At 56.0% G+C, this 24,938-nt stretch overlaps 3 protein-coding genes across 8 annotated transcripts in view; all 3 read left to right on the top strand.

Moving 5' to 3' along the window:
- Positions 1-14,477, top strand: part of PXN (paxillin) — a 44,737-nt gene extending 30,260 nt beyond the window's left edge. Inside the window, exons 1-15 of one of the 6 annotated variants that reach the window (XM_053669783.1) lie at positions 1,438-1,568; positions 3,098-3,324; positions 3,602-3,717; positions 4,132-4,268; positions 4,368-4,569; positions 5,326-5,461; positions 6,932-7,822; positions 8,705-8,980; positions 9,195-9,506; positions 9,992-10,093; positions 10,317-10,487; positions 10,570-10,743; positions 11,248-11,329; positions 11,442-11,590; positions 12,414-14,477. In XM_053669783.1, coding sequence (XP_053525758.1) covers positions 4,172-4,268; positions 4,368-4,569; positions 5,326-5,461; positions 6,932-7,822; positions 8,705-8,980; positions 9,195-9,506; positions 9,992-10,093; positions 10,317-10,487; positions 10,570-10,743; positions 11,248-11,329; positions 11,442-11,590; positions 12,414-12,680 — 2,859 coding nt within the window. In that variant the 5' untranslated portion in view covers positions 1,438-1,568; positions 3,098-3,324; positions 3,602-3,717; positions 4,132-4,171 and the 3' untranslated portion in view covers positions 12,681-14,477. Of the gene's footprint in view, positions 1-1,437; positions 1,569-3,097; positions 3,325-3,601; positions 3,718-4,131; positions 4,269-4,367; positions 4,570-5,325; positions 5,462-6,931; positions 7,823-8,704; positions 8,981-9,194; positions 9,507-9,991; positions 10,094-10,316; positions 10,488-10,569; positions 10,744-11,247; positions 11,330-11,441; positions 11,591-12,413 lie in introns of those variants that run through there. The other 5 variants (XM_037156149.2, XM_053669784.1, XM_053669782.1 and 2 more) reach the window with 5 other exon arrangements.
- A 3,136-nt stretch (positions 14,478-17,613) lies between these two features.
- RPLP0 (ribosomal protein lateral stalk subunit P0) lies at positions 17,614-21,303 on the top strand. The gene is made up of 8 exons (XM_037156262.2): positions 17,614-17,692; positions 17,960-18,061; positions 18,918-19,093; positions 19,200-19,287; positions 19,489-19,635; positions 19,751-19,936; positions 20,568-20,708; positions 21,068-21,303. Exons 2-8 carry the CDS (start codon positions 18,008-18,010, stop codon positions 21,230-21,232), a joined length of 957 nt encoding a protein of 318 aa, XP_037012157.1. The 5' UTR covers positions 17,614-17,692; positions 17,960-18,007; the 3' UTR covers positions 21,233-21,303.
- Positions 21,304-22,553: 1,250 nt separating this feature from the next.
- Positions 22,554-24,938, top strand: part of GCN1 (GCN1 activator of EIF2AK4) — a 54,713-nt gene continuing 52,328 nt past the window's right edge. The window contains exon 1 of the mRNA XM_037156121.2: positions 22,554-22,592. Coding sequence (XP_037012016.2) covers positions 22,575-22,592 — 18 coding nt within the window. The 5' untranslated portion in view covers positions 22,554-22,574. The remainder of the gene's footprint in view (positions 22,593-24,938) is intronic.

Raw genomic sequence — 24,938 nt, 5'->3', positions numbered from 1 at the left:
GGGTTCCAGGCAGTGGCTGTAACTGAGAACCGGGGGACCCCTCCCTCTGGGGCACTGCCTGCAAGTGGACTCCTCTGTGCGGTCCTCCTTCCGCCACCTCTCTTTACTCAGGCAGAGAAGTTGGCTGAACTAGGAAGGACACTTTGGCCTGTGACCACCGCACAGCCGCCAGGAGACAAGCAGGCCCCCTGCACCCAGAGGGACGCACCTCGGTGGTCGTAGTGAGCCCCATGGCTGCCTCCTGTGTTTCCAGCTCTCTTCCCTGAGGTGTCTATAGAGGGTTTTGGGGGACAGTGACACCACACCCTGTCCACTCACTGAGCAGAGAGGAAGGGTGGCGCAAGAGAAGGGCGCTACACCGCGGACCCTGTGACTGTGTGGCCTCGCGGGGTTCCTCTCTCCCGTTCAGAAGTTTGGACAATGGTGTGCCTTTCCCCTGACGTCCCTTTCAGTGTTTCTTTATTCGTTTGCTTTTCTCTGTAAGGCCGCCCTGTCTGTGCCTTGCCCGTAGCTTGCCCGTAGAAGTCGGAGGAGAAGTCCATGCTTTGCATCCTACCCTCATCTCTTTGAGGAAGATTTTTTGCCCCCCTGAATTTCACAAAGCAAATAAGAGCTGATGCTGGCAGCTTCCTGTGCGTGCCAGAGCATCTGCCCCTGTAAACCACGCCAGCCGACTGAGGAAACTGAGGCTCAGGGAAGCTACGTGATTCTGCTGTGTGGCCATGGATGATGGAGAGAACAGCTGGGGCTTGAGCTCGGCTCTGGTTCAGCTCCAGAACTTAAGCTCTTTGGTGCCTGCACAGCAGGACTGCGCCTTCAGACCACCAGGTGTATCCGTGCCGGAAGAGCCCACTGAAATCATAAGCCAGAATCCAGCCCATAGACCAGTAGCCCAGCCGCAGAGCCGTATCTCGAGTGACGAGGGAAGGTGTTAGATGAGAGGGCCTGGCGTCCCAGGCTCAGATGGTCTGACGGGGAAGGTTAACCACCTGTCTTCTGTTGAGTGTTTGGGGCCCAAGAAACCCAAGTTCTTGTCCAAGCTGTGTCACTTCAACTTGCTTTGGCCGCTGAGCCTCAGTTTTACCATCTGAACTAGTGTTGTTGAGAGAGGTAACCCAGGTAGAGCTCCTGGCATGTGGTGAGGGCTCACACGTAGCCACTGCCCTTGCTGTCCCCATGGGCTGTGCTTGTCGCCTGCTCAGGGGAGCCCTGCGGGGTTTCCCGTCTGACTCCGCCCACGATGAAGAAAGAGAAACCCCACCCTTGCTGGACTGGGCCAGAGAAAATAGGGACTCTCTGTGTGAAGCCAGGCCAGCAGGTGTGGCTGTGGAGAGGCCACTGGGATTGGCCCCAGACGCTGGTTCCTTTTCTGCTGTTACCTAGACTCTGACTCAGTCGAGTTCCGGTTTGCTAGAGGGAGGAAGTCAGATCTCTTCCAGGACCTGGAGTGGGAGAAGGCTGCCGGACTGACCTTCCTCGGAGTCAGGAGATCGGGGCTAGGCTTCGGGGTCTGGGAGTCTGGGCCTGGGAACAGGCTTCCCCCCCGAACCACTGGGTAGGAGCCAGCGGTAGGTGTGGCTGGCCCTGGGGGAAGGAGACCTAGGCAGGCAGCTGGGAGGAGGTGCGGGCCTTCAGACCAAGCCCCGTGAGGGCCTTGCTTCCCTGTTACTTTCTTCCAGCCGGGGTGGGGTGCGGGACAGGGCCACAAGGAGGGATCAGCCTGGCAGCCCTGAGAGCTTGGGCCCCGTCCTTTGGGAAGTTGTACCCCTTAAATATGGCATCAGCTGGTGCTCACGGCAACCTCTTGCAGGCCAGATTTTTGGGCTTTGGGGCTTCCGAGGAGGCAGGCTGTCCTGGCAGTCACTGGCTTTGTGATCTGGGGCGAGTCCCACCACCTCTTGACGCTGCTTTCCCCATCTGTGAAGGAAGGATCAGAATTCCACCTCATGGGGCAGTAGAAGGATCATTAATGCAAAAGTGCCCAACACTGCCTGTCACTAGTGCCTGTCACTAGGAAATGGCAGTAAGTGCAGCCACAGCTTTCTCATGTTCTTATCCCAAGGGCCAGGGACTGAGTCCCCAGTAGGTCACCAGAGAGGTGAGAGTGAGCAAGCCCCTGAGCGCGGCAGGAATGAAGGTGTGGCCGTGGGGCCAGGCTCTCTGGTTGTGGGGCCGATGGAGGTCCTGGGAGGGAGGGGTAAGGAGAAGGGAGGTCCGCAGTTGCTACCCCTGCTCCTCCTGCTGTGCCCTTCTTATCTGGAGGCTGGGGGGGATCCAGCGCCCCTCTGTCAGAGCAATGGAAGCTTGCACCCGAGGGCTGGTTCAGCTCCTTTGCTGCTGCTGGTAAAAGCAGAATAGGGGGGCCCTGGAGCCTCTGGGGCCCGGCTGCTTGCCAGGCTTCCACAGAAACAGCCTACCAAGCAGTCTTGCCACTGTGCGTCCCATCCCCACCCCTACCCCCATGCCGCACTCCACCCTGGCTGGTCCAAGGAGGTAGGGATCACTGCAGCAGCCTAGTCCCAGCTCCCACCTCCCCACGCACCTCACGCCACAGCCTGAAAGGAGCCTGGAGCCTGGGGTTCTGCTTCTAGGTGGTCGGGAAGTCAGGTACCACCCCAGGGGCTCCCCCAACGTGGAAGCTGAGAAAGCTTAAGCTCTTAAAAATGAAGTGGGACCTGGCCCTGCCCGGCCCCTCCCAGTGACGCGGGGCCCCTCCCACCCGCTCTCCCCGCCTGGCCCTGAGTTCCGTAGGCAGGCATTTCTGACTCCCAGCCAGCCAGCTGCATGGCCCTGTCCCTGGCCGGAGGGAACGCAGGTACCCAACTCCCAGAGGTAGGAGAGCCTCAAGGGCAGCCCCAGGAAACCCCCAGAGCACCTTCAGTTTGGGGGCAGTGTGAAAAGAGCAGCTTTGGGAGCTGGTTCTTAGCCAGGCCGGGCTGAGCTGGTATCTTCCTGACCTGAGGCTAGTCATTTCTCCCATGGGCGGGGCAGGTGCTCCTATCATTAACTCTGGGTGCAGGCAGGGAGGCCACTGCCCTGGGGACTTAGTTCCCGGGGTCCCTGCTTCTTACCCACTCCCTGGGCCTTTTCTCTGCAGACGCCCTGCTGGAGGACTTGGAGTCCACCACCTCCCACATCTCTAAGAGGCCTGTGTTCTTGTCTGAGGAGACCCCCTACTCCTACCCAACTGGAAACCACACGTACCAGGAGATTGCTGTGCCGCCTCCTGTCCCTCCACCGCCATCCAGCGAGGCCCTCAATGGTGCGCTCCTGGACCCGTTAGACCAGTGGCAGCCAAGTGCCTCCCGATTCGTCCACCAGCAGGTAGGTGGGGGCGAGAGGCCGAAGCTCCCAGAGGCTCTGCGGCTAAAGGAGCTTGTCTGGCAGCGGCGTGGGGAGCCTGGGGAGCAGCGGGCTCAGGGGAAAGGGAGAAGGGCAGGGACCGTCGGGCCCTCCCCACCAGACGCCACGTGAGGGGGCAGTGACCAAGCGTTAATCACCTGCCTCCAGTCAGCGTGGAAACTCCCTGGTGAGACTGCCCGGGAGCAGCAGCCTTCTGGGGGTGCCCAGGGGGGGCTCTGAGCACTTCTCCCTCCTGCAGCCTCAGTCCCCGCCGCCCGCGTCCGGCTCCAGTGCCAAAACGTCCAGCGCCTCCGTTCCCCAGGACAGCGTCGGCCCTCCGCGTCCCCGAGTTGGTGAGGAAGAGCACGTCTACAGGTACTGCCCCAGCCCCTGCCCTCACACCTTCTCTTGCTCGGAAAGCCTGGGGCCCGGCCAGGGCTCAGGCATGGCCGCAGTCCTGTGGAGGTTATGCCTCGAGGGTCCTTGGACGAAACCATAGACGGCCCCGAGGCTCCCGGCCAGCCTATAATGCCCCTTGACTGGCCTGGTGGCCCTGTCGCTGCCACCTGCTGCCTTTTCCATCCACACAGCAGCTGTTACGTCACCCCAGGTAGCTGAGGAGCTGAGGCAAGACTTCCTTCCTCCCCTCTTCTTACCACATCCCTTCCCTACTCTCAGTCCTCTTCCTGCAGAGACACCGTGTCTCCTCTCCTTATTCTCCTGGAGAATTTGGGGGTCGCTCGAGCTGGGGAGCATCTCTCAGTGTGACCTTCCCTTTGTCTCTCAAAGCTTCCCCAACAAGCAGAAGTCGGCTGAGCCTTCACCTACCATGATGAGCTCCTCCCTGGGCAGCAACCTTTCCGAGCTTGACCGCCTGCTGCTGGAGCTGAACGCTGTGCAGCACAACCCCTCGGGCTTCCCCACAGGTGGGGCTGGGTCTCTGGGGCGGGGCCTGCCAGCCCCCCAGGCCTGCCTTCTCCCCGGAGGGCTCGGGGTTGAGTAGCTTTCTCTCTCCCCTTCCCAAGATGAGGCCAACTCAAGCCCCCCGCTGCCCAGGGCTCTCAGCCCTCACTACGGCCTCCCGGAGAGTAACAGCCTGCTGGGCGTCCAGGCCGGGTCCCTGGTGAAAGAGAAGCCCAAGCGGCACGGGGGCCGCGGCCTGGAGGACGTGCGGCCCAGCGTGGAAAGCCTTCTGGACGAGTTGGAGAGCTCGGTGCCCAGCCCCGTGTGAGTGCCCGCTCCGCCCCCACGTCACCCCTTCCCTCTGAGAGGGCCTGTCGTCTACCAGGCCCTGCTCTGGGCACCTGGGGGAGGGGAGTGATGAGCCACACAGTGACGAGACACCATTCCTGCCTTCCACCGGCCCCCACCCGTCAGGAGAGCGAGCCGCCACGCCTGCCACAAGGGCGCTTGTAGCTTAGTGGCTGTCAGCACAGATTTTGGAGCCGCACAGTGGGGTCTGGACCTTGGCTCTGCCCTTGTGAAGTGTCTCTCAAGCCTTAGTTTTTCCGTCTGTAAAATGGGGTCAGGGGTGTGGGGTAGTGGGGCTAAGGCCACCTGCCTCAGTAGGGCGAGACCCAGTCCTACGTTCTGGCTCGTAGCAGGTAATGTGGATGGCGAGTGCTTTCTAAGTGTCAGCTCTTCTCAGTGTGACCTTGTCATTGGAACGATCGCACATGTGCGTGCAGCTTATTTAACTGGCCAACTTGAACTTGGGCTGGAGGACTCGAGGCATCTTCCTGCAAAAGTTGTCATTTGAGCAGCCCTCTCTTCTCCCATGTTGGCTCACCTCCGGGCTCCCCCCACTGGCTGACAGCAACCCCCTCTCTCCCAGAAGAGACCAGGAGCTGGCGGGCCTCCCCGGGGTGGGGGGTGGCCGGATCCCAGTGTCGGAGCTGACGTGTTGGTCTCCGGAGGCGGGGAGGGCAGCTCTGGGGGAGCGCAGGCTGGGCCCCGGGGTCTGATGTCCTGCCTGCCCCGCAGCCCCGCCGTCACCGTGAACCAGGGCGAGGTGAGCAGCCCGCAGCGGGTCACCCCCAGCCAACAGCAGACGCGCATCTCGGCCTCCTCTGCCACCAGGGAGCTGGACGAGCTGATGGCCTCCCTGTCGGATTTTAAGGTGCCCCAGGCTCCTCTTCCTTCTCCTCCCATACCTCAATGTGAGGAGCTGGCGCTCGGCCCCTCAGCTTGGGTGTCTTGCCCTGAGCCAGGGACCCCGCAGTGCCCTGGCCTTGCCAGGGAATGGGGGAGGGACGGCCAGGCCCGGCTGGTGGGGACTGAGCTGCTTCCAGTCCTGCGAAGGCAGAGAAGTGCTCAGCAGGGACATTCCTTTCTCGGGGTGCTCCCGGCTCCCAGCCACCCAGGGCAGGGGTCAGGAGGCTAGGACAAAGGGCCCTGTGTTGATGGCTGGTCTTGGTGGGGGTGGGCATTCTCTTCTGAGTCATGTGGGACTTGGGATCCTGCGCCTGAGAAGTCGTTTGCCCGGAGCCCCACTCCCACGCCGGCGGTCCTCATCGCGTCCTCTTTCCTTCTGTGCCTGGCTTCTCCATCCCCACGCCTCCTTCTCCAGCCTCCTCTCCTACCCCCTCTTCCTCCACGGGCCTCTGAATCCCACGCAAGTTCTGTCTGTGGGAAACCTAATTCCTCAGGCTACTAGGCCAGTCCCACATGTGGCGTCTCTCGCTGCCCACCTCCCCCCGCCCCCACCTTGGACCCTCCCCAGGCGAGCCAGGCTGGAGACGTTTCATTGAGAAGATGCAGGGCCTCCGTGGGGATTAATATTGACTGACTCCAGCAGTTGCTGACTGCACTTTGCATGTGGGTCGGCCTTTGGTGCGTGACTTAGGGAACCCGAGAAGGAGCCGGTGGGCTGTGTGCTCTCGGCCCTGAGGGTGTCTCCAAGCCTCCCTTCAGCTGGGGTTTTGTGCGGGGTGGGGGGGGGGCGGGGGGGCTGGGGAGGGAGGGAGGACAGCCGCAGTTCTGAGCAGCCAGGGTCAGAAGCAAGCCTGTCGGCCCCGGCATTGGCCGAGGGGAGCCACGGCGTAGCGCCCTTTAGAATGGTGCTCCTTTCTGAGAGCCAGCCTCGCGATGCCCGCGGGCAGCTGAGCTGGGTCTAGCTGTGCACCTAGAGCAAGGTCTGGGGATGTGGGGGAGCTGCGTCTTTGTCTGGGACGGGCCGAGCTGAGAATTGAACCAAAGCTGGAAGAGCTGGAGCGGCGGCCTGCGGCTGATTCTCCCTGATGGGGCCTGGGCCTACCTCCCCGGCCACCTGTCTGCGGTGGCCACCTCACCCTAGTCTTTTTTCCCTCTCACCTATTCTCCCTGGGTGGCTGCACGGGCTTTGCTCAGAGGCTGCTTCCTGCTGCCTGGGCCTGATGGGGGCCAAGCACACGGGGCCGAGGAAAACCTCGCGGGTGCCCGGTCCGCTGCAGGGCCCGTCCTTGTGCCTCACTCTGCAGCCACCCCGGTCAGTGTAGAGGGCGGCTCTCGGAGCCCGAGGCCCAGCCCACCCACTGCAGTGAGCTTCTTTCCTCACCTCTCCTCTTTCTTTCTCTCCTCCCCTCTGCCTTTTGTCTTTCTCCTCCTCTAGACCAGCTCTTCGGCTGTGGCCTTGAACTCCCTGGGGCTGCTGCCCGGCTCAGCTCCGTCCTCACACCACATACTTTCTTCCCCTTCTCCTCCTCCTCCCGGACCATCCGTTCCTAAACCCTCCCCTCGAGGCCACGGTCACACCCCAAAGGTCCCCAGCGTTGAGGATAATGATCATGGAAAGGGCCTTTTAGCTCCTGTGGCCCCCAGTTGGCTTGATCTGGCTGGTCTTGGGGTGACAGCTGGCTGTGGGTTGACAGCTGACACTCCCAACTCAAGGTCTTCCTCTGCAGAGGGTTCTCTGGGGCCATCTGACACAGAGAGCCAGGTTCAAGTTTGCAGGGACATACTAAACCTCACCAGTGAGCTCTCCAGGGCCCCCCCAGGTAACATTCGCTGCACTGGTCCCCAGCAGCCTGGAGACCTCCAAGGGCTGTCGGCCAACCCTGCGAACCCAGAGGAGGCCTTGGCTGCCACACAGGAGCAGCCGTGGGTTTTGGGGGCACCAAGGCCCGAGACTCCCCGTGGAGCTGTGCCCAGCTTCCAGGAAGTAGCCGAGCCCGCTCTTGTGGCTGTGGACCGTCAGGCCGTCTTCCCAGATACCTGGAGTCTCGCGAAGGGAGGTGGACAGCTGAGGGAGAGGGCCAGGGCGAGGCCAGAGCCAGCGGGGCCGGGGAGCAGGTGCCCTGCCCCAGTCGATGTGGAGCAGTTAGGTGGAGAGACGCCCACAAGGGGAAGCCTGGCCAGGCCAGACCAGGGGCCCGAGACACACCGGAGGCCAGAGGGCACCACCGAAGCTGCTGCTGAGGCCACGAGGGAGCAGCCGGAGCTTCCACGTGCTGTGGTCGTGGACACGCCCAAGACCACCGAGAGGATTTCCACCTCCGGCCAGGCAGGCTCCAGCTTGCACGGCTGCTGGGCCTGGCCCTCCCTGGGCCTGAGTGTGGGCTGCTCCTGGCTAACTGCATGCCACCTCCCAGTCTGCGCATGTCTGCCTGAGCAGCGATTCCTGAGATACCGTGGCCTGTGACCCTGCCACCGGGCCTCGGCCGTGGTCTCTGTGGGACCCTGGGCCTGGGAATCTCTCTTGGTGACAGCCTGCTTTTTGTTTAAGGCTTTTTCCTTTGGATGAACTCCCCTGACACCCAAGGTCATGTACTCGGAATGGTTAAAAGCATGAGCTTTGGGACCACATAGGACTCACTACGAACCCTGATCCCCGACACTTGCTGCTTGTGTGACCTTGGGCAACCCCCCACCAGCCTCAGTTTCTCATCTTTCAAATGAGGGTAACAATGAACCATTTCTCCCCAAGGTTGTCCAGAGGGTTAAATGAGATGATGCCTGAAATGTGCTTAGACTATAGCACATGGTCCTCAATACGCCATGGCTGATGTTACTGGTAGTATTTGCTTCTTGCTTGATTAAAACTTCGTACCCTTTCCAAAAACAAAACAAAAGACCAAACCCACTACAAACCAGTAGGTTATAAACAAGAAGCAATAACCCTTCGAGGCAGCCACAGGGTTGAAATGTCACCCCATTTGAAGGATAGAGGAGCTGAGGTCCCTGCAAGTGAGTTGTCTTGCCCAAGGTCATTGCCGACCTGGAGTTGAGTGCCGGCAGTCTGCCCTGCCCCTGCCTCCACCGCACCTCAGCTTGGCTCTTCTCTGGCGGTTTTGTTGAGCCCTCCCTTGCCCGGGCACCTGAGTGTGGACTGAGCAGCATCGGCAGAGCCCAGAGTGGGGCTGTGACGGCTTCCCCTCCCCCTCAGATCCGCTCCGTGATCAGGAGGAGCCGGGAGACGGGCCACGCGCACCCCATGTCCCGGGAGCCCTCCCCTCGCCGCCGGCTGGACCCCGCCACCCTGAGCAGGACCCCTTCCCAGGAGCGGCTCATTGCAGAGCTGCAGGGTCGGCTGGGCCTCCAGCCCGAGGCAGAGGAGGCTTCGGGGGCTGCGGAGGCCTCCACTGAGGACTGGATGACAGAGGGCGTCGTCATCACTGTGCAGCCTCGAGGGCGGCGGGCTGAGGGGCAGCTGGTAGAGAAGGTAGTGGGGGGATGCCCAGGGCCGGGCCGCAGCAGGGCAGCTGGCGTCCTGATCCCTCCCCAGCTCTGGTCGGAGGGGAGCTTGGGGTGTGTCTGTGTGGGTGGGTCAGTGTGGGAAGGCCCTGGGGAAGCCTGGGTTTGCCGCCTCCGTGCCCCTGCTTGCTGAGCGGGTGTTTTCTCCATCTTCATCTGCCCCCTTCCTGTCTTCTCCCCAGGTGGTTTTTCCTCCCGGCTCTCCCATTCCCCTGAGAAGAACCTTCCCTGTTCTGCCCTCTCCTCCCCCTCCTGTCCCTTTGCTCCAGCATCGCAGCGATGCCGTGGCCAGCTGCTCCTCCCCCCAGCCCAGCCTGCCTGCCCCGTCCACCCTGGGGCCCTCATCTCTGCCCTGTTGGTCTCCTGGGGTCCAGAATGCTGGGGCAGGGCCGCAGGAAGAAGTGCGGGGGCCCATCTCTCCCCTTCCTGCGCCCCACACTGTGAGGTCCGTGGGCTGCCAGACGGACGAGGACCCGCTCTTCCCCCCGATGCAGGCAGGCCCTGGGGCCCGGTCGGCACGCATGCACGTACAAGCCCAGCGCAGCTCCCCAGTCCGGGCCCTCACTTAACCTGATGTCCATGCTCCCGCCCCCCAGGATGTCAGCGGGTCTCTTGCTTGCTCCTTCCTCCTGCCCCTTGGTCCTGCCCCAGGCCCATCTGAGGAAGCCAGTCCCAGAAGGGAAACCAAAAACGTGTCCCTCCCCTGCAGTCCCCAGGCCTAGTGCCTGGGAAGCCTCTTCTCTCTGGTCTCGGTCCCCTCCCTTTCCGGGGCCCCTGCCTTTGGTTGGCTCACCTTCCTCGCTCTCTTCTCTTCCTGGGATACTCTAGACTTTCTCCTGATTTCGGTACTGCCAGTGGGTGGGGGGTGGGGATCCTCTCATCCTTAATACCCTTTTGTGAAATGGTCCAATGACATGGCCTCTTCTTTCTTCCTTAACTAAAAAAAAAAGTCTCACCCTTGTGTTCTCCCCTGTTTAAGGCCCAGGGTCTGGAGCACAGAGCAGACGGAGAGCTGTGCTGGGCCGCCGGGCGGCCTCCAAGTGGCAGGCAGAGCAGCCCCGAAGGGCGGCACGAGGGAGGGGTCAGTGCCAGGGCTGGGGTCTCAGTGTCCTGCTTGCTGTGTTTCCCTGGCCTCGGTCAGGCCAGTGTGTTGCCCTGAGCCTCTCTGACTGCAGGGACGTCTTTTGGGTGCCACCGCCGCTCCAAGGGCTCTTGAGGCCCCTGTATTTCCTGCCTCCATCGGCCCACGTGTCCAGACGGGAGAAAAGCCCCGGCTCTGAACCGTCCTTTATCTGTCTCCACAGTTCATGGCCCAGGGGAAGACGGGGAGCAGCTCTCCCCCCGGCGGACCCCCAAAGCCCGGGAGCCAGCTAGACAGCATGCTGGGGAGCCTGCAGTCCGACCTGAACAAACTGGGGGTCGCCACGGTCGCCAAAGGGGTCTGCGGGGCCTGCAAGAAGCCCATCGCGGGGCAGGTGATGTGGGGTGGGCTCAGGGCCGGGCAGGGCGCTTCCTGGCTGGCCAGGGCCTCCGGTTGTGACCCGCCTCCCTCCCCAGGTCGTGACGGCCATGGGGAAGACGTGGCACCCCGAGCACTTCGTCTGCACCCACTGCCAGGAGGAGATCGGGTCCCGGAACTTCTTCGAGCGGGACGGGCAGCCCTACTGTGAGAAGGACTACCACACCCTCTTCTCCCCACGCTGCTACTACTGCAACGGCCCCATCCTGGATGTGAGTCCTGGGCTCCGTGGCAGGGGCGGCGCCGGCTCGTCACAGGGTGCAGGAGCTGTCCTCTGAGGCTCACAGAGGTCCTGTCACCCACCCGGGCTCCCGTGGCTAGGAAATGGCGGGGCTGGGATTCGAACTCAGGCCTGATGCACAGCAGCCCTCAGGCAGGTCAGGCCCCCCACGTCCCATCTCCCGCCCTCGCCAGGCTCCCTCCCTCCCGCTGGGCCGAGACAGGGAAACGCCCAGCCTTGCTGAGCCTTGGAAGGTAATGGTGTCCTGTGAGGACACAGGAGAGGGTGTTCGGCACGACACCTCCTTCAGTAAATCCGAGCTCTCGGTGGTACTCAGTGCAGTGAGGAGAGGCCCCCATCTGGGCTACATTTGCTCTTTCCTGGGCCGGGGGCTGGGGGTCGGGGGGAGGGAGGAGGGCCTTGCTGGTGAGTCGTGGCGGGATCTGCCCCGTGGGCCGGAGGCCGCTGGACTCTGACCCCGCACTTGCTTTTGCAGAAAGTGGTGACAGCCCTGGACCGGACGTGGCACCCCGAGCACTTCTTCTGCGCCCAGTGTGGCGCCTTCTTTGGGCCCGAAGGTACTGAGCAGCCGGCTGATTGGCTGCATGGGGGAGGTGGGGCGTTGCTGGAACTGGAGCTGGGGGGCTCTGCCTGTGGCAGCCCTGACCCCGCCCCGAACCGCGCCCTCAGGGTTCCACGAGAAGGACGGCAAGGCCTACTGCCGGAAGGATTACTTCGACATGTTCGCACCCAAGTGTGGCGGCTGCGCCCGGGCCATCCTGGAGAACTACATCTCGGCCCTCAACACCCTCTGGCATCCCGAGTGCTTCGTGTGCCGGGTGAGCGGCGTCCCTGCTCTGCGTCCGAGGGGCCCCGGCAGGGGGGACAGAGGGGCTCCCCCGCTGTGCTCGCTGATCCAATTTGGAGGCCTTGTTTGCGGTATTATTGGGGCGAGCAGTCTGGGGCTACGTTTCCTCAGGTCCAGTGGGTCCTGGGCCAAGGCTTGTCCTGAGGCCGGGAGAGGCCAACAGCAGGGCGGCTGTGTCCCCGGCTGTGTCCCCAGCCTCGTCCTGTGTGGCGGCCCCTGTCATGTAGGAGGAGGCACGTGAGAATTAAATGAGATGACGCAAGGGTTTTGCAGTCTCAGCAGAATCCACCATCGGTTTCAGACTGAAATCTGGGAGGTAACGGGGGGCCATAAAGGTTATCGGGGATCCAGCAAGGGCCCTCTGACCCGATGGGTTTGGGAGACGCTGCTCACCGCCGGACTCCTGAGGGCCTTTCATGCCTAAGTGTGGGTGTGCATCTCCACACAGGGGTGCGGGGTGCAGAGTTGGACCCTCTTGGCAGCCCCCAGGGCTTCAGGGCACAGCGTTACAGCCTTCCGTTTTGGTGCCAGGAGTCCGACCTGTGTCTCCAAGTCCAGGCTGCACAGCGTAGTAACTGTGTGACCTTGGGCAAGTCACTTAACTTTCAGGCTGGCGTTGCCTCCTCTGTTGGGAGAATTACGCTGCGTTTGGCTCTGCACTTGGCACGTAGGGAACGCGTCACAGGTGGGAGAGTGGTAACCACAGCTGTCTCCCGCCCATGGAGCTGGCCGCTGCCGCAGCCCCCTGGCCCAGGCTGAGCCCCCTTTCCTCCGTCCCCCCCCCCTCCTGGCAGGAATGCTTCACGCCCTTCGTCAACGGCAGCTTCTTCGAGCACGACGGGCAGCCCTACTGCGAGGTGCACTACCACGAGCGGCGAGGCTCGCTGTGCTCCGGCTGCCAGAAGCCCATCACGGGCCGCTGCATCACCGCCATGGCCAAGAAGTTCCACCCGGAGCACTTCGTCTGTGCCTTCTGCCTCAAGCAGCTCAACAAGGGCACCTTCAAGGAGCAGAACGACAAGCCTTACTGTCAGAACTGCTTCCTCAAGCTCTTCTGCTAGGTGCCCTCATCCCTTCATCAGCCCTGCCCCCTGGCCCAGCCCCCCCAACTGCACTGTGATCCAGAGGCCTCACCCAGGCGTGAAGGGCCAAGCCCTACTGAAACTGGAACCCGTGTCCTCGGCTGTGCAGGGTGGCAGGGGGGCCTCAAAGGGTCCCACCTGTTTTCTTTCCCTCTGCCGGAGCCTCTGGGCCTCTCACTCCTGCAGCTGCCCCCCAGGCTGCCAGCTCCTCCTCCGGGAGATGGGGTTTGCAGGGCCCACCCCCGCAGGCCCGCCTGGCCAGGCCGGCACCCCACACTTGGAGCCACCTCTTACTCCTGTTTCGGCAGCGGAGCCAGGGGTAGGGCAGGCAGGGTCAGATGGGGTCTCTTTTTATCTTTGTTTTCCTCTGACCAAATCATTCTTGTTCTGAGAGTATCAGGGGACACCGCTCCCTCCAGACCATGCCAGCATAAATCCGTCCATCCAAGGGTCGAAGTGCCCAGGGGCCACGGAAGGTTCCTTGTGCTCCTCCTGCAGGTCCAGTCTCCCCAGGCCTGGGCGACCGCCCCCCGCCCTCCGTAACTGCTCTGATTCTACTGAGACAGGCTTCTCCAGCAATAATGTTTTCTAGTCACTTCCTCCGTCTCTGGGGACGGCATAGGCGGGGCCTTTCACCTCGTGCCTGGACACTGTACCGACTTTGATAGGTTTCTACACTGAGGTTTGAATTCATATCGCCTGAGTTGCTTCTACTTCTCTAGCCAAATGATTTTGAAGAGATTTTAAAGACATCCCCCTTTTGTAATCCCCTCCTCGTCCGTCGCCGCCGGTCCCGTAGGCGACAGTGGCTGTGGGCCAGGGTTTGCCTCATGCTGAGGGCTTGGGGCGGGGAAGCCATTTGTATTTTATTTTTTCTCAGCATAAGCAGGTGAAGTGGGAGCAGCCCCGAGGCTCCCCTTCCTTCACCTCATGGCTCACCAGGACTGTTTTATAAACTGCTGTATTTTGAAACCCCTTCCTTACTACCCAGGCCAGCGAGGTCTTAACCGAAACTGGCCTAAGGGTGCCTTGCCCTTCTGAGCCTAGGACTGTTGAACCTCATCCATCAAGTTCCTGAGGGAGGAGAAGGGGAAGGTGTACTTTGGGGGTGCTAAGCCATTAGGAGCGTCTGTTCCCCCGTGACCTAAAGAACCCATGGAACATTCTTGGCTTCCTCACCGCTTCTGTGCGGCTCCGTCCTCCTCGGGAAGGCTGGTGTCTCACTTTGACCATTGGTCTTGTTGATTCCACTGGGCGTCACTTCCCCAAGTTTCCTGCCCTCCTTGGAAGCTGGAGGTCTGGGGCACAGGGCCCAGGTTGCCGCAAGGGAGCGAGATAGGATTCCGGGCAGAGGGCCAGGATCCCGCTGAAGCCGTGGGAAGCCCCTGGAGCTTTGTCCGCCAAGGATGAAGCAGGAGCCGGCAGGCCTGGGGTTTCCTGGTCAGCAGAGAGGGGCCCTGTGGGGTCTAAGGTGAGGATGACCCAGACACTCTGCTAGCCTCACAGCAGAGGCCAAGTGTGCTGGGCTCTCTGGGGAGGTCAGCCAGGCCCCTCCAAAGGTCTGACGTCTCCACTTCTACCCATAGGCCTTACTGCTCAGTTTACAAGGACCCACCCAGACCCTTCCCCCAGGGGAACGGGGTTCTGCGGTCCACCCTCTGGGTCAGTGGTTCTTTGATGATGTGATTTTAATTTTTCTCTCTGTAAACTTTTAACCTGGCTCTTCCCCATTTCAATTCCTGTGATTTATGCCAATAAAGTTTGCCATTATTTTGACCTGTGTTAGTGCCTTTTCCTTGTGGTTTGAGATAACAGCTCAGTCCCAGAAGAGAAACCAAACCGGCCCAGGCTCACGAGGACCGTGTTATCTTACCTGAAGCAGAAAGCCCCGGGGTTGGGACCCCTGCCCGCAGGTCCTCGGGGCTCCCCGTGGGAGCTTTGTTGGTCAGGGAGGCTGAGGAGCAGCTTGGTTTGGCCCTGCCTGGATTCCCCAAGGGCATCCTCACTGGAGCCTGTGTGTGGTCTTACACTCATTTGCAGATGGGGAAAGAGGTTCAGAGAGGAGAACCAACATGCAGCGGGCAATCTGAGCAAGTGCAGAGACAAGATGTATGAACCTAAGGCTTGCCACTGCCTGTGTTCCTGCACTGACCGAGCAACCCCCACCACGTGCTGGCACCACACCGTGGGTGTGGAACCCTCCCGGTGAAGGGGGCAGACTAACAGTTGGCGGTTGGGCCCTACTGCCCCCTGGTGGTTATATTGATATTTGCAGTCTTCCTCGCTCTTAGCCAGAATTTAGCCTGCTCTCTGCCCCTCCTCCTCTCGCCATACCCCACGCCTGGCCTCCTCGAGAGCTTCCTGAACAACTTCGTTCCTCCCAGAGCTGTGGCTTCAGTTTCCGTGGTTGGAATGGCCCTCTAAATGCCTCATGTTGAATTCTAGGCTGAACCCTGCCCATTTCACAGTGAGCTCAGAAGATAATGTCAACCAAAGATAATTACTTGGCTTATTCTTCTAGCCCATGTTGCATTTATTTTATTTATAGAAATGGATATAGTACAATGCCCCATAATTTGCTTCTTCATTCAAGTGTCCTCTGAGTATTTTCCCATGCCCAATAAATACAGATTTGCATTTTTTAATGGTTTCATGGTATTCCATTATATTGATGTACTGAAATTAGAAGTACTTCCATCAGCAGAGCTGGGATGTCCTTGGGAAGGTACCTGTGAGTATGGATATCCCCGGGAAAGTGTGTTTAGGGGGAGACAGTCTTAGGGTTTGGAAGGGGCTTGAGCATAGTGATGCCCACGGGCTTTGAACTTGCTCCTAGATTTCAGTTCTGAAGCCATCATTAGCTGACTGAGGGACTCAGGCGAACTATTTAACCTCTCCGAATTTTCTCAGCAATAAAATGGAAATACTAAAACGGTGCCTCTGGAGGGGGATGTTGCAAAGACTAATGACTGTAGTGTGCACAAAGTACCTGGCACAGTGCTGAGCATGCAGTAATGCCTCACCGTTCAAATAGGATCTTAGCAGAAATCATCGCCAGCAAAATATAGAGATTTCTAACTTGTTCAAGTGCAAAGGGTAAAGATAGGGAGAGACACCTCTTCTGCTGTAGCATCTAAGCTCATTTATTTAAAAAATATTTTTAAAGAATATTTATTTATTAAAAAAGATTGTATTTATTTTTAGAGAGAGGGAAAAGGAGGGGGAGAGAGGGAAAAGAACATTAGTCCATTGTCTCTTCATGCTCCGCACTGGGGGCAGGCAGAAATCCAGGCAATGTGTCCTGATTGGGGTAGAACCAGTGTCCTTGGGGTTTGCAGGAGAAAGACCAATTCACTGAGTCACACCAGTTAGGTTTTCACATTTTTTAGAGAGAGGGAAGAGAGGGAGAAAGAGAAGGGGAGAAACATTGATGTGAGAGAGAAACATCGATTGATTGTTTCACCAGAAACACCAGATTGCCAGCCCAGACATGTGCCCTGACCAGGAATTGAACTGGTGACCTTTCGCTTTTCAGGATGATGTCCAACCAACTGAGCCGCACTGGTCAGAGTGAAAAATATACTTATCAATGTAGTACAATTGTTCAAATAAGTGTTAAATGAATGTATAATAAAAGAAGCTAACATTTGTAGTAACAGTGTTACTACATTGTTCCCACAATGTTCCTCCTGCATTGCAGGAACTGTTAAGTCTTAACAAATATCTCATGAAATTTCCATAACTCTAGAATGTGGATACTATTACCCTATGTTACAGATAAGTAATGAGAAACAGAGTCAGCAAAGTGAAACCACTTCCTAAGGTGACATAGATGTGAACTAACAGAATGTGGAGATCCTGACCACGTGACTGCAGACCATGCATTCTTACGTTCAACAAATGTTTACCACATGCTTACAGTTGGTAAAAAAAATTCTGCCTTGGGACCCTGGCCAAGTGGCTCAGTTGGTTGGAGTGTCTTCCTGTGCACTAACAGGTTGCCCATTCCATCCCTGGTGAGACTTGATACCTGGTTGGGATGCATAAGGGAGGTAACCAATCGATTGATGTTTCTCTCTTGCATTGATGTTTCCTTCTCTCTCTCTCCCTCAAGAAAAACATCAATAAATATATCTTCGGGTGAGGATTAAAAAAATCTGTCTTGTGGAGCTTGCATTCTTGCAGAGACATTAAAAAAACAATGTAATAAATTATATAGTGGTTAGAAAGCGTAAGTGCTACTGAAAAAACAGAACAGAGCAAGGGGGGAAGGGAGTGAATTGTTTTTTAGAAATTTTAAATAGGGGTACCAGAGTGGGCCAGGTTAAGCAGGTGAGAATTGAGCCAAGACTTGATGGAGGATTGTGGATAACGGCAAGGAGCCTTCCAGGAAGACGGAGTAACTGGTTCAAGAGCCCTAAAATGGGAAGGAAAATAGGAGATGCGATTATAGGGGTAGAGGGTGGGGGTGATGATGTAGGGCCTTGTAGGCCAGTTAGTGTTTTTACTTTGTAGAAAATGGGGAGCTTTTGAAGAATTTTGAGCAGATGAGGAAATGATGTTTTTAAATGATCCCTCTCTGGTTTTGTGGGGGGAAGAACCAACTGTTGAGGAAACAGAGACCATTCTCTTCCTAAGGCATGTGCAACTCTTTCTCAGCTCCACGTCATGTTCTAGTTTGCGACAGGGCAGGTGCCGGGGGAAACGTGAGGTCCACAAATTCTCGCACCTACACAAAAGCAGCTCCGGCCCAGCAGAGGGAAGCAGCTCTGGAAAAGTTCCTGCAACAGTAAGAACGTTCTTAACTTCCGTATTTAGAGGCGGCTTCCGGTAGGCTGGCAGTGATATCACCCAATGGCTATCGATACCGGTTGTGCTTCGCCAGCCAATAGCTGGGGGCGCTGTCTGAGGCTTCTGATTGGCCACTTTGTTCTCCTATAAATAGTGCCCTTGGTGTAGGGCCTTCCTCTCTCCAGGCGCCCTCGTGAGAGGTTCGTGCGGCCGCCAAATGGCGCCGGGGGACTGGCTGCGGGAAGGAGGGGTGTTTTGGCGGGCAGGTTTGGAGTTCGTGGGATCCATTCTTGTGTGGCCTGGGGCTTCGGCAGCGGCTCGCGCTCTCCGAGTAGTGGCTGCGGCAACCCAGGCCAGGCCGGCGGGCACTCACATGTGGCCGGTTCCATATAGGCCTCTTGCTTTGAGTCCGGCGGGGCGGTGGGGATGTATGTCTGAGTTTCTGAGCTCCTTCTCTCCGCCATCAGTGACATCGTCTTTAAACCCTGCGTGGCAATCCCTGACGCACCGCCGTGATGCCCAGGGAAGACAGGGCGACCTGGAAGTCCAACTACTTCCTTAAGATCATCGTAAGTGCGGGGTGGGTCGAGGCGCCCAAGGTGCTGCCTGCGCCGCTGGCTCATAGGGACAATCAGCTGCTGAATTGGGCCACGTTGGGCAAATCTCATTTAATCTAATGAATTTACAAAGTTCTGCCTGCTACCGCTGCGGGCGGGTAAACAGGCTCAGGCTGTTTTCGTGCCTCCTGAGATAACTGAGTGGCATCCAGTCCCAGGTTTGGCATCCAGACAGCGCTCATCTTACTTTACTCCTCTGCTCCCGTCTTTGGGACCGTCTCACACGGTCCCAGAGCAAGTGCCTCAGTCCAAAAAGGCAAGTTGCTGCATATTTAGGACTTGTCAGTCAAGACACCCACTTATCTTTTGGAATGAGGGGGCCCTCCCTACCCAGAAATTCTGACAGCGCTGCTGCCTGATCGTGGAGCTTGGCCTATATCCTTGCCCATTTGTCTTGAAGGCTTTCAGTGCTGATTTAGCAGGACCCAGAGTCTGCAAGTCAGTTCTCACGGTATTTACTTTACATTGTGTTTTGAAAGCTGTAAATCCAGCCTTACTGGGAACGGTGTTTTTTCTTTTAAGCCACTTTAGTGGATCAGAAACATATCTTCTAATTGGGAAAAGTTAGAAATGAGGCCTCAATTAAAATTTTTCTGGTTGAATGTATGAAGCCCGATCTTGGACAGGTCTGGCCGTGTTACACCTCAGGTGGCTCCAGTGGGAGGTGTCAGCCAGTGTCTGAGTCACTTCAAAAGCACAGAAGGACGGGAGTGAGATGGAAACCAGTCGTTGTGGGGTTTAGTTTCTCCAGATGTTTTTTCTCCTTTCTTCCTCTTAAACTTGGCTTGTCTCCCGCTGCTTTTTGTAGCAACTTCTGGATGATTATCCAAAATGCTTCATTGTGGGAGCAGACAATGTGGGCTCCAAGCAGATGCAGCAGATCCGCATGTCCCTCCGCGGGAAGGCAGTGGTGCTGATGGGCAAGAACACCATGATGCGCAAGGCCATCCGAGGGCATCTGGAAAACAACCCGGCTCTGGAGAAGTCAGTGAATTATCTGGCCAACTCTGTCTTCCTGTGCCCTTCTCCCTTCTCCTGGAGGAGAATGGTGCTGAAAGTTGACCGCCTGTCTGTAAACTTCTCTTTGTAGACTGTTGCCTCACATCCGGGGAAATGTGGGCTTTGTGTTCACCAAGGAGGACCTCACGGAGATCAGGGACATGCTGCTGGCCAATAAGGTAAGAGGAGAATCGGGTTGGCTTAAGAGACCTTATCAATATTAGTTGCTTAAAAGCAAAACGGAGAGGGAGGGGGGAGGTATATGAGGACTAAATGGTGATAGAAAAATACGATAAAAGAATAAATTAAAAAAAGTAAAACTGATTATTCTCAAGTTGTATCTGTGGAGCGAGAACCGACATTTCTTGTTCTTTGTTCAGGTGCCAGCTGCCGCACGTGCCGGTGCCATAGCCCCATGTGAGGTCACCGTGCCAGCCCAGAACACTGGTCTGGGCCCGGAGAAGACCTCCTTCTTCCAGGCTTTGGGCATCACCACTAAAATCTCCAGGGGCACCATTGAAATTCTGGTGAGTGGACCTGGCTTGCCAATGCCAGTCAGGCCGGTAGTGGGGGCTCCCCTCGGTGGTGGTCCTTCCACAGGATGTTCGGGTATTCACTGCCAATGGTTACCTTTTTCTTCAGAGTGATGTGCAGCTGATTAAGACTGGAGACAAAGTGGGAGCCAGCGAAGCCACGCTGCTGAACATGCTGAACATCTCCCCCTTCTCCTTTGGGCTGATCATCCAGCAGGTGTTTGACAATGGCAGCATCTACAACCCGGAAGTGCTTGACATCACAGAGGACACTCTGCATTCCCGCTTCCTGGAGGTACTTGCTGCCCATTCCAGGCCCTTGTTACATGGATGGTTGAGAGCATGTCTAGCTTTGGGCTGAATCCCGGCCCCTCCATGGAAACCAACTATGTAACCAAGGACAGTCGTTTACTCTGTCTGCCTCAGTTTCCTCACCTGTGAAATGGCATTAATGATAGAAGCATGTTGGGGAAGAATGAATTCATGAGTAAATATAGCCTCAGAAAACAGTGCTGGGCACATAGTGAGGGCTATTCTAGGGCCTGCAGTCACTCTCAAGCTGCTTTTTGGCTTTGGCTAGTGGATGAAAAATTCTCATCTGGCAGTAGTTTCACATTCTTCTCTCATGGAACTCAACAGTGGTGTTAACAGTTTATGTATTTTATAAAGTGGTGGCTTTTGCAGTAATTACCATTGTTACTGTGTAGGGAATACCCACGTTGGGAATATGGGTAAAAAGCATTTATAAATGGCTGGGTCTGAATTGTCTTGCCCATGACCCTTGCTCATTTCATATGAGATGAAGTATCCTGTGTGACACTAAGATGCCAGCCCAGCAAGTCCTGTATGCTCTGATCTTTGCTTGGACTTCACTTTCTTTTCCCTAAGATGCCTCACCTGAAATAGAATTTTCCCTCCTCCCTCAGGGTGTCCGCAACGTTGCCAGCGTGTGCCTGCAGATTGGTTACCCAACTGTTGCTTCGGTGCCTCATTCTATCATCAATGGGTACAAGCGGGTTCTGGCTTTGTCTGTGGAGACTGATTACACCTTCCCACTTGCTGAAAAGGTAAAAAGAACCCAGCATGGTGGGCCTGGCATTTGGGGGGGGGGGCGGCGGTAAATGGCAGCCTGCTGAGTGAGTGCTTTTATGATTGTGTTTTACATAGCAGATATGGTTTTTTGGAGTATACTTAAGGGGGTGGGGGCAGGGGAGGTGTGTCCTTGGCTTTATAAATGACAAGAGGCCCTAAGAGGGGTTAGTTAATCAGTAAGGGCTGGGCCTGAGCTCACTGGGCCATGCCGAAGCTGTCATCCTGCCTGATCACTTTCAGGGAAGCCTTGGGAGTTGTTCATTATACTAGAGCTCTACAAGGGCTGACGGGCTCTTGGTGCCCATTTCGACTGAATTTTCCCCCTTGCTTTCAGGTCAAGGCCTTCCTGGCTGACCCATCTGCTTTTGTGGCTGCTGCCCCTGTGGCTGCTGCCACCACTGCTGCTCCTGCTGCCGCCGCTGCAGCCCCAGCCAAGGCTGAAGCAAAGGAAGAGTCAGAGGAGTCGGACGAGGATATGGGATTTGGTCTGTTTGACTAGTCACCAAAAAGCAGCCAGCTCAGTCAGCTTTATTTGTGAAACAAGAAAATAAAGGCTTACTTCTCTTAAAAGTCTCTGGAATCTTCATTTTGTGTATTTTCAGGTTTATAGCATTGTATGCTAAAACTAAAACCATGGTGAAACCATAGAGCTTTATCTGGAGTTGGCATTTGGGTGTCCTCTTTGTAACTGTAATGATGGTCTCCTAACGTCCAATACTTTTTCTAAGCCCAGCCAGCTTTAACTGTAAATTTTTAAAAAAAAATTAAATTTGCCCTAGCTGGTGTGGCTCAGTGATTTGAGTGCCAGGCTGCAAAACAAAAGGTCCCTGGTTTGATTCCAAGTCAGGGCACACCTGGGTTGTGGGCCAGGTCCCCAGTTGGTGAGCAAGAGGCAACTGATCTATGTGTCCCACACTGATGTTTCTCTCCCTCCCCTTTCTCTAAAAATTAAATCTTTAAGAAACTTACTAGGATGATATTTTAAAATTCTACTTGAATCTCCATGGCTGTGGGCCATGAGTCAAGGTTCCTCTAGTTCTTTGAATAGGTTTAATGATACTGAAGATACGCACTCAGTCAGTTCCAGGGTTTTTCAAAATGGATGGTGACAGTTATTAGGAGATAAAACATCTGATTGTTGCAAGGGTAGTTGTGACTACATGGATGTATTTGTTGTGCGTTGGTCTCCGGTCAAAAGTTCCAAAGCATTGCCAGTAGAGGGCCAATAACTAAGCTGTGCAGACCCCATTGTCTATAGAACTCGAACAACCCTCCAGAACCACGAGACCTTTTCTGCTGCCTAGCCTCCCACCCTGTAGCCTTGGTGTAAGCACCCACCCTGGAGCATTCAGCATTTCCCCCTGGACAGGCTCAGCTCCTGAATCCTTGTTTTCTTAACACCTCCGTGGTGCACCACTGGGTTACAAACTCTTGAGGCCAAGACACTAGTTCCCTGTCTCCCTTTTACCCACTTCACTTCCTGCCATCTAAAAGACTAGGTTTCTCCAAAAAATAAGACCTGCGGACTCCATGGCTGCAAGGCGGTTTCACTGAATTAAAAATCCCCTAGACTCATCTCCCACGAGGCCAGGTGGAGAAGGGCACCGGGATCCCCGGGCTGAGGAGCAGGATCTGGGGAGGAGGCTCTGATAGTCCGTGGTGGGCCCCGAAACTGGGTCCGTCCGCCTGACTTCCGAGCCGGGGCCGTGCAGCCATGACCGCCGTTCCGCCCGAGGGCGCCAGGCCGTGGTCACAACTAGCTGCGAGCCTCGCCCTGCCGCGTGGGCCGCGCCGTGACCCGGAAGCGCTCCGGAAGCGGTTCCGGAGTCAGCGCCGGTAGGATGGCGGCGGACACGCAGGTGAGGCGGGTGGCTGCGGGGCAACGCGGACAGCGCCCCCGGGTGGGGCCGCACGTGTTGTTTGTCCAGGGGTCGGGAGTGTCCAGGCTGCGGAGGGCGCGGCCGGTGGCCGCCCCAGGCTGTTCACTCAGGGCTCCAGGTCCAGATTCGGCCCGGCCCCCAGCTAGGGCGGTGCAGACCTAACGAGGGCTGGAGAAGTCAGGGGCTCTGGCCTGGGCCTGGGGACTTCCCCTACCCTAAAATAGCTGAAGTTCATCTTTTGGAGACTCTACTCCAATTCTCCGATGACCCCCAACAGTGAGCCTGGCCAACGCCAACTCTTGCTTAAACTTAACAATTGAGCAAAACATTTATGCGCAGGGACTTACAACATAGTATTTGGATTCACACCGAACAGTTTGAGCTCCAGCTTGTCGATTTTTGAGACCCTGGGCAAGTGACTTAACTCCTCCAAGTCTTAGTATTTTCATCTGTCAAATGGAGTTAAAATAATATCCATCATATAGGGTTGTTGTGAGGACTCAGTGAGGTACAGTAGAGCTCCTTATATGTTGGTTGTTAATATTAGGTCCAGGGTTGGATTAAGAAAAATCTGTTAATACCCAGGAAGAGTCTTTCACCCTTGGGTGTTGTCAACTCCGGGTACCTTGTACTTCAGGGAAGGACTTGAGAACACCCCAGCCTCGTTTGTGGTTGTGTTTTAGAGTGAAAAGATGATATTAAGGGAAAAGAAGCAGGTGTCCAAAGGACAGCCTGGCTCACGTGGGTCTTCAGGGTGAAGAAATTGACTATGATATGGTGGCCCCAATGCCAGAGGCTGATCGAAAGTCTCCTGTGCAAGGGGCACGTAATTTGTTTCAAGTTGAGTTATTTTGAAAGTTTCTCAGGTTGGGGGAACACTCCGATGTTTCTTATGTTGAAAGTTTGACATTCTAAAGTGCCAAAAAAAAATATCTCAAAAGCTATATTGTTCAATATGGTAGCCATTAGCCACATAACTAATTTAGCCAAATAGCTACATGAGTTAGTTTACATTCATAAAAGGAAAAAATTCAGATTTTGTTTCAGCCACATTTCAGTGCATGGGTAGCCACAGGTGGCTAGTGGCCACTGTATTGCACAGTGCCAAAGAACATGTCCATTGCCACAGGAAGTTCTAGTGGACATGCTACTCTGGAGAAGCCTGTGAACTTTGAAGCTGTTTGCATCTGATGTCACCAGGCAATGACTCTTCTGAAGGATCTTGGTATTGTCATGGAAAGACAGCTGTGTGGGAATTCTAGTGTGTTGCCAGGATTCTCTGAGTTAAAGTAGAGCTCCTTTTATGGTAATAGTCAGTAGATTGTATACATTGCGTGCGTGTTTGCCATCTCTTCAAACCTCACTAAAACTAATAAGGTTTTTTTTTTTTTTTTTTAAAAAGCTCCACAAAGATTGAGGGAAAATACTAAGACTTGGAGGAATTAAGTCAAATTGCTCCACAAAGATTGAGAAGTAGGCAACAGCAGCTAACTTTTGGGAGCTGGAAAGTGGTGAGTGGGAAGGGACTTAGCAGACCCCAGGAAAATGAATACTAAGGCACAACATTTAGGAACAAGGAGAACCAGCCCAACTCACACTGCATGTACTCATATGTGGTGGAATCTCTGACAGGTTGGAAATTGGGGATATCAGCTAACTTCCAGAAGTGGGAGAGTAGGAGGGGCTACATTAGGATTGATTGACAACCATTTTCAGATACAGTCAGATCCCCAGCTTTCTTTCTCCACTTTTGTGAAAGACTGGACGTTTCTCTTCTGGAAGTGTAAAACAGGACCCCTGGGAATACTAGCGCAGGAGGTCCAGTCTCCAAGGAAATCATCAAGACAGTTATTCAAGAAACATTCACTGAACTGAAGGATGTGTTCCAGACCAAAAAGGCTCAGCACAGTGCATGAAAATAGACTCATAATAGAGCACATCCATGTGAAATTTTAGAGAACTGGACGCAAAGAGAAGATTCTGAAAGTTTCCAGGGGGCAAAAATCGGGTTTTACACAAGGGATCCAGAATCAGAAGGACATTGGACTTCATAACACTGAAAACTAGAACTCAGTGGAGAAATGTCTTCAATCTCCTAGAGGAAATGATTTCAACCCAGAATTTGGTGTCTAGACAAACTTAAATCAACTAGGAGGCCAGAACATTTTTGAACTGGCAAGGACTTCATTAAAATGGAGGCTGTGCTTCACCCAGACCCGAGGAAGATTACATTTGCAGGGCCCCAGCTCTAGCGGATTACCTGCCAAATTGGAGCAGGTCGAAAAGCTCCGGGAGAGACTTCTTCAGGCACTGAAGTTTGGTAGA

The sequence above is a fragment of the Artibeus jamaicensis genome, unplaced genomic scaffold (genome assembly GCF_021234435.1).
Source record: "Artibeus jamaicensis isolate MK-2021 breed Jamaican fruit bat unplaced genomic scaffold, CSHL_Jam_final contig_525, whole genome shotgun sequence".
Classification (NCBI taxonomy): Eukaryota; Metazoa; Chordata; class Mammalia; order Chiroptera; family Phyllostomidae; genus Artibeus; species Artibeus jamaicensis.
The sequence above is the reverse complement of the archived record's forward strand: the minus strand, read 5'-3'. Positions and strand labels throughout refer to the sequence as shown.